At 38.8% G+C, this 12,231-nt stretch overlaps 1 protein-coding gene across 5 annotated transcripts in view; it reads left to right on the top strand.

The window, feature by feature from the left end:
• FIG4 (FIG4 phosphoinositide 5-phosphatase) overlaps window positions 1–12,231 on the top strand; it is a 129,828-nt gene that overhangs the window by 40,185 nt on the left and 77,412 nt on the right. For all 5 annotated transcript variants that reach the window (XM_004264730.3, XM_049695513.1, XM_033418670.2 and 2 more), the window contains exons 6-10: window positions 499–647; window positions 3,601–3,729; window positions 6,013–6,113; window positions 7,368–7,530; window positions 7,973–8,070. In XM_004264730.3, the coding sequence (XP_004264778.1) occupies window positions 499–647; window positions 3,601–3,729; window positions 6,013–6,113; window positions 7,368–7,530; window positions 7,973–8,070 (640 nt within the window). The remainder of the gene's footprint in view (window positions 1–498; window positions 648–3,600; window positions 3,730–6,012; window positions 6,114–7,367; window positions 7,531–7,972; window positions 8,071–12,231) is intronic.

Here is a 12,231-nt window from a genome sequence, read left to right as displayed (position 1 = left end):
GATGGCTTGTGTTATTTGCTTATTCTTGTTTTATTACTAAGTCAGTTATTGTACCACCAGTAATAATTAATAGAATTCTTTTCATTCATAGGTAAACTAGAGTACAGACCATGTACTGTTGCAGTGGATATTGTAACATTTTTAGTACTCCATTCAGATATATATGAGAGTGTGACCCCTTTGTACAAGGCCCTGAAGTTAGATTAATTTCAGCATGAAGCAAAAAATGCACACTGCAAATCAATTAATGTAGGTTACTCACATTGTATTGTATATTTCTAGTTATGCAAATGCCTAAGTCATGCAGTGATTTTTTTAATTTCCAATTATATTCATGGTTTACTGTGTTTTAATGTGCTTATTTGTACAGCATTGCTTCCAAGGAAGCTAACAGGTGCTAAGTAATTTAGTTCATAGGTTTTAATTCCTTCTGGGAGCCAAGACTGTGAAATATGTTTTGCTTTTCTAATTCTTATTAAGTTTCAGTTCTTTTCTCAGTTACAGCTATGATTTGTCCCACTCACTTCAATATAATCTCACTGTCTTGCGTATGCCCCTGGAGATGTTAAAGTCAGAAACGACCCAGACTCGCCAGGAGAGTTTCGACATCTTTGAAGATGAAGGATTAATTACACAGGGTGGAAGCGGTAGGTGGTTTTCAGCACATCCAATATATGTTAATGTGGCATCTATGAAACGGCATCTCATTAAATTCACTCACATTTCTCCTTTCCTCTTTGCTCTTTGTCCTTATATCAGGTTGTTTCAGGTATAGGAACTTGACCAATTCATTTTTATAGAGATCATGCATCACCAAATGAATTTCATTTGTGGATAAGCCAGAAAATTGTATACTGATGTTTTCTAGCAAAATTTCATGCACCTTTTATGGAATACATTCAGTTTAGTCCTTGAATGGAGAATTTTCTTTTTAAATATTGGAGAATACACATCACCACCTTATTTTTCTTCATAGAGACCAATTGTGTATGGGTTGAGTTTTAGAAAACAGTTACCATGGCTTGCCTATTGTATCCTAGACATTTATATGTCATATCTCTAATCCTCATAAAAACTCTGCTCAGTAGGTATAATGCTACTTTGAAAGAAATAAAGGCTAAGTAGGAAACTGAGGCCTAGAGATTAAGATCACAAGGCCAGTGTCTAGAGGAACCATTGCAATAGGTCAGAGGCTGTTCTGACTTTGATTGGTCTCAACTTGCCCCTCTGGTCCCTCACAAGCCCTGCTTCTGTCAAGACCATTGTGGGATTACTGCAGGGCGTGTGTGTTACTAGTCTAGGGTGGCCCTGGACATCTGGGACTAACCAGTCACAGAATAGTATTGGTACCTTTATCCCTGGATTTGGGGGTTGGTCTAGAAATCTAAAGCCAGAGACATGGCTAGAGTTAATGTTGTGAAGGAATTGCTTCAAACTTAAGACAGTTTAACTGAATTGGGCTTACTATGGAAACAAAAAGTTAGTAGTGTCTTTGGGTGCCTTCCTCAGTGCGCCTTCTATATAGTGATGGAGATGTGAGTGCAGAGGTAGAATGTAAGTTCCAGAAGGTTTGTCCTTACAGGACACACAGAAAGAGGCTGTACTCTGTTAGCATTTTGCCAAAGGTTCTGGTCCACTCTAAGAAGACTTAGACTGTTACTTAGACTGAATGCCGTCTCTGTTATTGCCTTGATTCTTGTTAGTTTATTAGATTGAATATCTCTTGAGCTAAGGCCAAACCCAGTGCACCCTCCCTACCCCAAAACATCTAGATCACGTAAATTTGCCATGGTTCAGACATCTGGATTGTAACCTGTACCCCTAGAGACAGGTGGAGGGTAAAATAATGTGTGCCTGAATATTTGTCACATCATTTCTTCTAAATATCATACTTAGTAATAGAAAAGCTAAAAGTATTACCAAATTTGCACTATGTCTCATCTCACATCTGAATTTGAATATCTGTTCTGGGATCTGAATTAAGCCTCTGAAAGCTACTTAATTTTTTACTATTTGTCAAGCAGTTCTACTTGATAGATATGAATAACTGTGTATTAGGTTTTTATAGCTGCTATAAGAAATTACCACAAACTCAGTGACTTAAAACTATACAAATTTATTATCTTATGGGAGTCAGAAGTCCAAAGGAGGTCTCAGTGGACTAAAGTTAGAGTGTCAGCAAGGCTGCGTTCCTTTCTTGAGACCCTAGGGGAAAATCCATTTTCTTGCCCTTTTCATCTTCAAAGCCAGCAATGGCCGGCCGAGGGTTTTCCCACATTACATCACTCTGACACACTCCTGTTTCCCCCTTTCACTTATAATGACCTGTGATTACACTGGGCCCACTTGGACAATCCAGAATAGTCTCCCCATCTTAAGGTCATCTGATTAACAACCTTAATTCCATCTGCAACTTTAATTCCTTCTTGCCATTGTAACATAACATATTCACAGGTTCTGGTGATTAGGACATAGATATCTTTTCTGTAGGGGAGGGATGCATTATTCTCCTACTACACAGGGGGAAACTGATAGGAAAGAGAGGGTGAGGGTAATAGGTATCGGGGTAGGTAGAAAAGGAAAATAATACATTTTTTAAAAATCTCTAATGTGTCAGGCAGCAAGTTAGTCACTTGCATATATTATTTTTTTAATCTGAATAATATCTCTGCGGTGAGTACTACCATCATTTCACAGTTTAGAAAATTAAGGTTCTGAGATGTTACGTAACTTGCCAAAGGTCACAGAGCTGGTAAGTGGCAAAGACAGGACTCCAATCCATTATTCATGCTCAGTGTAATGTCATTGAAGAGGTAGAGAAGGCTTAGTTTTTATGAATAAAACCAAAGTGTTTGTCATAGTATATAAACACTCTTAACATACGTGTTTTGAGAAGAGTATTGACTGCCTCTATCCAGAACTGTTAATGATCTTTTAAGCCATTATCTTTTAAATATACTTGTTTTATTTTGTACTTTATATAAGTTTTGTAAAACTCATTGATGTTTAATAAATTTATTTGGATATCCTGAAATCATGCTTGATGAAATTAGTTTTGTTGTATAGAAAAAGCTTGATACGATAACAACTACCACTTATGGAAGTATCAGTAAGACACCAGACTTGTTCTGAGCACTTTATGTACATTATCAACTTATCTCATCTTTATAACAATCCCAGGATACAGGCACAAATGAGGAAACAGGGGCACTGGGAGTAAGTAACCCTCTTGGTCACACCTGTCACCCTGCTGATGAGGCAGAGCTCGGATTTGGACCCAGGCACTCTGACACCAGAGCCATGCTCCCAGCTGCTGTCCTTGCTGTCTCTTGGCCTTATTCATGTATTTGTACACCTCTCCTTAATTTCCCAGCTGTTTTCTTCTCTCTTAGGTTAAAAACTCACAAATCAGAAAATGTGTGTTTTCTTTAACTTTGTACAGAATCAGCACAGTGTTCTGGGCAACGAGATGAGTTATATCTACTGAAAACAGCAATGATATTGATCAGGCATTTTGAAATTAAAAACAAAAGTTTAAGAACTTAAAAACGAATGTCAACCAATTTCCTTATCTTTCTGATACCAACTCTTACTTTTCAGGTGTATTTGGGATCTGTAGTGAGCCTTATATGAAGTACGTGTGGAACGGCGAACTTCTGGATATAATTAAAAATACTGTCCATCGTGACTGGCTGCTGTATATTATTCATGGGTTCTGTGGGCAGTCAAGTATCCTTTTTTAAAAAAATTAAGATACATATTATTAAACTTATGCTGTACCGATTTGTAGAAAGCTATGTATGAATTATAAGATTACAATTGTCTATGCATCCAACAGATAGATTATAATTACCTATGCATTCATTCCACGTAGTTGAAATACAAACAGGAATGCAGATCTACTATGTATACAGACAAATAACAAGGAAGAAAACCTATGTGCATAGGAAGTGATACAGGTAGTAAGTATCATTCTTACCGAAGAGAAGGAGCAGAATCCCTGATGGGGGGGGATGGGGCAGGCTCACAGGAAAAGTTGAACTTGGCCTGGCCTCAGTCAAAAGGCAGGCCTTGGCAATGAGATTGTCGATTGGGGAAGCACCATGAATGTAGAGATGGAAAAGTTCATGGGAGTGTACTTGTGGCTTGTATATATCGATAAAACCCCTGGGAGGTACAGTGTAGTGGGAAGGAGATCGTTTAGGGGGAGTCAGACTGCCAGTCGCCAGATTGCTTTGGTGGTCAGACCAAGGACTTTGGGTTTGGTGCTAGAGCTTTTGAAAGTTTTTTTTCAAGAGGGTAACATACAAATTAGTACTTAGGAAGCTTGAGTGGATAGCTGTTTTCAAGGTGGATTAAGTAAAAATGAGACTGGAACAAGGGACACTTGTTAGGAAAAGATTGCAGTGGTTCAGGCATAATGTAATGAAGGTCTGGATTAGGGCATAATAGATTAAATAGACATAGGTTGAGCCTTGGATTAAGCCGATGAGTTCAATTTTATAAATACCTTTTGTCCTTTTATTTAATTTCGCTATGTTGAAACCTCTCAACGTGTGCTATTACGTCATGAGGTTTAGGAAGGCAGTGTCTTCTTTCTAGGAGTGGTGTTTTGGTTTTTCCTGTCCCCTTTTGAGATCATGTAGGGCATTTGTGCACCTAGCCTGCTTTCTAGTTGACATTCTTCCTTGTGTTCTAGGTTTTTTAAAAACCTAGAGTGAAAACTTTAAAGGAGTGGTTGTTTTGAGACCATTAAGTGGGTGAATGTGATGAACCAATATTATGCTTTCTTGCATCAGACCTTTTGGGAGGAGTGGAGTCAGGGGGTAGAGCTGGAGAGATTAGCCTTGAAGAGGACCTGTGCTGCCTTCTTGGTGGCAAACGAGGGCAAGGAGAGGCTGGGTGAAGACGTAGACGACTTTGGGAATGAAGATGAGTGAGATTTGTGTGCTACACTTGAAATGGCTCATTACTTTATAATCATTTTCAACCAGTGAGTGGTATTATCTGATTGATCATTCACTGAATAATGAGATTTGGCTCTGAAATACTCTTTCTGCTTCCAAAAGTAAAATCAACCTGTAAAAGCACGCAGTTTGCACCACCAAGGACACTAAAAGGAATGTGCTACAGTTGCTAAAGACAGTTTCTAAAAGGTAATTCTAAACAGTTGTGTATTTCTCAAGAGCTAACTCAGGGCCTGGCATAAGTACAATAAATGGGTTTTTTTTAAGCAGTGAATAGCACCATAGATTATAATTTTAAAGCTCGTTTGTTGAAATGTTGACTCCAGTCTCCCAGTTATCAAGCATTTAATGAATTCTGGAAGTCTACATGAGATAAAAGTCATTGCTATTTACTGAACGTTTGCTATAGGCCAGGCAGTAGTAACCATTACACACATTACCTAACCTAGTCTTCCCAACCACCTAATAAAATTGGTTACGTTTTTTAGTACTTATACCATTTTACAGAAGATGAAATGGAGGCTCAGAAAGTTAAATAAGGTGACATAATTAATAAACGTTATTTTGATTAAACAGTTCCCAGTGTTCAATTTTGCAGTAAGGTGACAAATTTGGGTACTCTCACTGTATTATACTAACTCCATTCCCTCAGAGTTATCTATTGCTTCATAATTCAAACACCCTGTTAAGTGACATTTGCTCACTTTGACAGGTATATGGCCTCTGAAGACTAAGGAAGGTTTAGTTGTACCTGTTTACATCCATACTTGGCTATAAGGAGGGACCACAGGTCTTCCCTTGGCCGATAACCCTACATCTGGTTACCATTTCCTCTGAAGTTCATGGAAACCACTTCTTAGTGAGGTTCGTTTTTGCCTTAATACCTGCATAATTGGAAAGAACAGTTAGATCCAATGTTGTTCCATTCTTGGGTGGAGCTTTTTGGTGTTCTTTAACCTACTGGACAAAGTATATTGGGTGTAATGATTCTCTTGGTTTGGTGTGACAGTCATGAATGCTAAACAGCTTTAACTTGATTTCCAAGAGCTGTTGATCTATGGACGACCTGTGTATGTCACTTTAATAGCTAGAAGATCCAGTAAGTTCGCTGGGACCCGTTTTCTCAAGAGAGGTGCAAACTGTGAGGTAAGATGGGAAAACAACAACACTGCTGGCGATTTAACTTTTTACATCAGCTTTGTTGGCAGGTGAAGCAAAGTGGAATTTTAGAAAGTGGAATTTCTTAGTTTGGGACATTATCAAGAGAATAATGAATTCTCTAGAGTATCGGAAACGTGTGAGAAATATGACTAATGTACAGATATTCTGAAAAATCAACTATCTTAGAGTTATGCAATATCTTAGGGGGTTATGAAATATCTAATGTTTTGGAGGATGAGTCATTTCTGTAATATATGAAAAAATGTAGTACATATTTAGTGGAGAGACTAAAATAGCAAAGCACCTCCACCCAAGGAAAAAATGGAGGGGAGCACTCATTGGAAATGCATCCTTGATAAGAAGACTGAGTAGAGCAAGGCATGGGAAACCCTTTACTCCCTTCCCTCTGCTTTCGTTTGGCTCAAGACAGACTCCTTCTCTACTCATCCCTAGAAAATAACAACAAATTTATCTGTCCTGCCTTCAGTCATGTAATGTCCTTTGAGTGTTCCATCTCTCTTTGCAACAGACAACTTGAATCTTAGGCAGATGTGTGATTGAGTAGACAGATTGAGCAAGACATTGGGTTTTGATCCTGCCTTAAAATAGCAACATTTGTTCTTAAAATTATATCAGCAGTGAACATAGTTATAACTGGTGCTTTAAGAAAAAAGCAGAATTTTGCAACTCTATTTTTTACTTTTGAATATTTCAAGGGTAATTAAACAGGTACATTATTAATGCCTCTAAAATTATTCTTTGTCATATCATCATATACTTTTATAGGTAAAGCTATCTCAAGATTTTTTTTTTTTCTCTCCATCAGGCATCTTTTATTGGAATCTCTTTCTTTTGTCCCTTTATTCCTCCTTGGTCTTCAGAATTGAATTCTTATATTTCACTGGTCTTCCTAACCTCCTGTATAATTTCATGTGATTGGTTTTTTTTGGTCTCCTTCTCTGCCATTTATATCACTCAAGCTGTTCTCTATCTATTACTTGTATTATTAGCTACTTAACTTGATTTTTCCCTTGTCTATTCTCTGCTATTTTTAATTGCTTCCTTTATTGCATTTTAATGATTTTCCTTTTTTTAATATGCACATTGAATGTTGATCAACATTTACCTCTTTTAAAACATTCTAAGACTAGGAATTATATTTTCATTGTGTACTTGACATTTTTTCCATTAAAAAATTCTAAGGATATAAAATATTTTTAAATGCACCTTTCTTTCCAGGGTGATGTCGCAAATGAAGTGGAAACGGAACAAATACTCTGCGATGCTTCTGTCATGTCTTTTACTGCAGGAAGTTACTCTTCTTATGTGCAAGTTAGAGGATCAGTTCCCTTATACTGGTCTCAGGACATTTCAACTATGATGCCTAAGCCACCTATTACATGTGCGTGGAACAGTCTTTTTTAATAGTAACTCTTCTTTACCCACATTTAGAGATAGTGAACTACTATCACAGAAATCTCATAAATGCTTGGGTTTTAATGAAGTTTTAGTACTGAAGAGTAGATCATTTAGAAGAAGGACTACTAATATTTTTATGCAATAACTTTTATATATGTATTTTTAATTTTGGCCACTAGTAAATTATTTATATTATAAAATATAAATGTAATTATTTATATTCAGAAATGTAAGAATCATTCAAATTCAATAAATACATGAAGAATGATTGATAAGCTCGAGAGGAATTTGAGACATGAAACTACCAGAAGATTAGTTGAATTGCATTTCTTTAAACATTATAATGCAAAACAAAACACTGTACTTCTTTTATTCTTTCTTTACAGTTTTCATTCTGGTACTTACTCATTTTTTTGTCCCCCCAGTGGATCAGGCAGATCCATTTGCCCATGTGGCTGCTCTTCACTTTGACCAGATGCTTCAGAGGTTTGGCTCCCCCATCATCATCTTAAATTTAGTGAAGGTATGACGTGCTATCTGTTTGGTTATGAAGTTCAGTTACACTGGACAACATGGAGGGGTTTAACAAGCCTGCTTTACCTCTCCCCAGAGGAGAGACTTGTGGATTTATCATGCTATGATGGCTCACGGTGTCTGAACTGTCTGAGCCTCTGTCCTTTGGCCTCTGATTCCATGTGGCCTCTTCCCTGGGTACGTGGGAGAATCCGTGGTGTGTTCCCTAGGGAAGAGAGCAATGAGCGTGTCAGTCTCCTGATTTTCTGGGGTGAACTAGGTGCAGGTGAAATTCTGCCTCAGCTTCTAGGACAGCTTGGAGAAGGAAGCATGGAGGTCAAACAGTCACAGCCTAGCCTTGATACAACCACTTCGTTGACCATCCACAAAATCTGCTGGGTGGTAGTGGGATCTAAAGACTAGATTCAGAAACTGGGTGTGGTTGTAGCTCAAGGATCGGGTGGACAGAGTGGTGGCCTGGCTTCATAATTCTGTGCTTCCTTGTCAGAGTACACTGGTCAACGTATCTTGTGTATATGAGTAGGCAGTCAGGTCAAAGGCCGGGGTAGAGGGCAGGGCGACTAGATAAGAAGAAATAAAAGGAATCCAAATCGGAAAAGAAGAAGTAAATCTGTCACTGTTTGCAGATGACATGATACTATACACAGAGAATCCTAAAGATGCTACCAGAAAACTACTAGAGCTAATCAATGAACTTGGTAATGTAGCAGGTTACAAAATTAATGCACAGAAATCTCTTGCATTCTTATACACTAATGATGAAAAATCTGAAAGAGAAATTAAGCGAACACTCCCATTTACCATTGCAACAAAAAGAATAAAATACCTAAGAATAAACCTACCTAAGGAGACAAGAAACCTATATGCAGAAAACTATAAGACACTGATGAAAGAAATTAAAGATGATACAAACAAATGGAGAGATACCATGTTCTTGGATTGGAAGAATCAACATTGTGAAAATGACTATACTACCCAGAGCAATCTACAGATTCAGTGCAATCCCTATCAAACTACCAATGGCATTTTTCACATAGCTAGAACAAAAAATTTCACAATTTGTATGGAAACACAAAAGACCCCAAACAGCCAAAGCAATCTTGAGAAGGAAAAACGGAGCTGGAGGAATCAGGCGCCCAGAGTTCAGACTATACTACAAAACTACAGTAATCAAGACAGTATGGTAGTGGCACAAAAACAGAAAGATAGATCAATGGAACAGGATAGAAAGCCCAGAGATAAACCCATGCACATGTGGTCACCTTATCTTTGATAAAGGAGGCAAGAGTATACAATGGAGTAAAGACAGCCTCTTCAATAAGTAGTGCTGGGAAAACTGGACAGCTACATGTAAAAGAATGAAATTAGAACACTTCCTAACACCATACACAAAAATAAACTCAAAATGGATTAAAGACCTAAATGTAAGGCCAGACACTATCAAACTCTGAGAGGAAAACATAGGCATGTACATCTATGACATAAATCACAGCAAGATCCTTTTTGACCCACCTCCTAGAGAAATGGAAATAAAAGCAAAAATAAACAAATGGGACCTAATGAAACTTCAAAGCTTTTGCACAGCAAAGGACACCATAAACAAGATGAAAAGACCACCCTCAGAATGGGAGAAAATATTTGCAAATGAAGCACCTGACAAAGGATTAATCTCTAAAATTTACAAGCAGCTCATGTAGCTCAATATCAAAAAAACAAACAACCCAATCCAAAAACGGGCAGAAGACCTAAATAGATATTTCTCCAGAGAAGACATACAGATTGCCAACAAACACATGGAAGAATGCTGAACATCACTAATCATTAGAGAAATGCAAATCAAGACTACAATGAAGTATCACCTCACACCAGTCAGAATGGCCATCATCAAAAAAATCTACAAACAATAAATGCTGGAGAGGGTGTGGAGAAAAGGGAACCCTCTTGTGCTGTTGGTGGGAATGTAAATTGATAGAGCCACTATGGAGAACAGTATGGAGGTTCCTTAAAAAACTAAAAATAGAACTACCATACGACCCAGCAATCCCACTACTGGGCATATACCCTGAGAAAACCAAAATTCAAAAAGAGTCATGTACCAAAATGTTCATTGCAGCTCTATTTACAATAGCCCGGAGATGGAAACAACCTAAGTGCCCATCATCGGATGAATGGATAAAGAAGATATGGCACATATATACAATGGAATATTACTCAGCCATAAAAAGAAATGAAATTGAGTTATTTGTAGTGAGGTGGATAGACCTAGAGACTCTCATACAGAGTGAAGTAAGTCAGAAAAGGAAAAACATAATACTATATGCTAACACATATACATGGAACCAAAAAAAAAAAATGGTTCTGAAAAACCTAGGGGCAGGACAGGAATAAAAACACAGACGTAGAGAATGGACTTGAGGACACAGGGAGGGGGAAGGATAAGCTGGGACGAAGTGAGAGAGTGGCATGGACGTACATACACTACCAAATGTAAAATAGATAGCTAGTGGGAAGCAGCTGCATAGCACAGGGAGATCGGCTCCATGCTTTGTGTCCACGTAGAGGGGTGGGATAGGGTGAGAGGGAGACGACGCAAGAGGGAGGAGATATGGGTATGTAAGTATACGTATAGCTGATCACTTTGTTATAAAGCAGAAACTAACACACCATTGTAAAGCAATTATACTCCAGTAAAGGTGTTAAAAAAAAATCAGAAACCAATAATAAAATAATACTGAATTCTATATTTTAAAAACAAATCATAGCTGTCTCTGTTGCAATGAAGTGAAATGGAAGAATCTCATTCTGTGGCCAGGAAAACTCTGAGTGTATGAAAAGCAAGGGTTTTGTTATATTATGTTTGTGGCAGTTGGCCAACAAACTAGTAGTATCTGAGATTATTCTGAGAAGTTGGTTAGTAAGTATAATTCAATTTAATTAAAAACCAAGTAATCCTATGTCCATTTAGTCCACCATTTGACAAGCAGTTCTGAAGGTTTCCTTTGTGCCAGGGCAATCATAGAAGCAGTGGCTGCCTTCCCAGGGCTACCAGTCTAACAGAGGACATGGTGAAGTGATGCAGAGGTACCGACACTGGGTTACGATGCTATGAGAGCTTGTAAGGGGAAAGAAGTCTTCCCTGAGGAAGCGATGAGTCAGCTCAGCCTGAACGAAGAGGCATTAACAAGGCCAAGAAGAAAGAAAACAGCAGGTACAAAGGCCCTGAGACAGGAGGGGATTTGGTGGATTTAAGGAAGAAAAGGCTTGTCTGGCTGGGTCCCAGAGGATGAGGGAGTTATGCCAGACATGCAGAGCCTTGTAGGGTGTGTTAATGAGTCTGGTCTTTATCCTGACTTTCCAAAACCGTTGAAGGTTTTGTATGGCTGAGAGGATGGTGATCAGATTTCTGTTTTGAAAAGATTGTCCTGACCTCAATCTAGAGAATGAATGGATTGGTACAAGGCTAAAGTCTATGTTGGAAGACAACATAGGTGGCTGTTAGAATTATCCAGAAAAGGGTAACTGGCCTAAACTCGGGTGGTGTGGTAGAGGTGGAGAGAAGTGGACACAGGCAGTAGACTGAGTGATGAGCTGGGTCTCATATGAGGGAGAGGGAGATGTCAGGCTTGATTCCTAGGTTTCTGGCGAGTATCAGGTGGATGGATGGTGATGCCATTCACTGAGCCAGGGACCGTGGACTCAGTCTGTGAGGGAAGATGGTGAGTACGGTTTGGATGTGCTGAGGTTTGAGATGGATTGAGTCCTGTCAGAGGAGCTGGCAAGTGAGTGGCCAGTGTGTGAGATAGAAGCTCAGGAGAGAGGTCTGGGCTGAGATGTGATTTTGTGGCTCGTGTGTGTCCCAGCGATATTTGAAGACATGGGCATGGAGGTGATGCCCATTTAGAGGGTTCAGAGTGGGAAGAGGGAAGAGCCTCCAGTCTTGTCTTGAGGACCCCCCAGCTCTTAATGTCCAGTTAGAGCAGGCAGAGTCTGTAAAGGAGCCTGGGAAAGAACAGACAGAAAAGTAGGAGGAAGACCAGGTGAGTGCCGTGTTATGACAGCTAAGAGAAAGCGTGTTTCATGATGAAGGACGTAAGCAATCAACAGTGGCAAAGGCTGCTGACAGGTCAAGTAAGATGAAAACAGGAAATAT

This window comes from Orcinus orca, chromosome 12, assembly GCF_937001465.1.
Source record: "Orcinus orca chromosome 12, mOrcOrc1.1, whole genome shotgun sequence".
Lineage (NCBI taxonomy): Eukaryota > Metazoa > Chordata > Mammalia > Artiodactyla > Delphinidae > Orcinus > Orcinus orca.
This window is presented reverse-complemented; position numbering and strand designations above follow the sequence as displayed.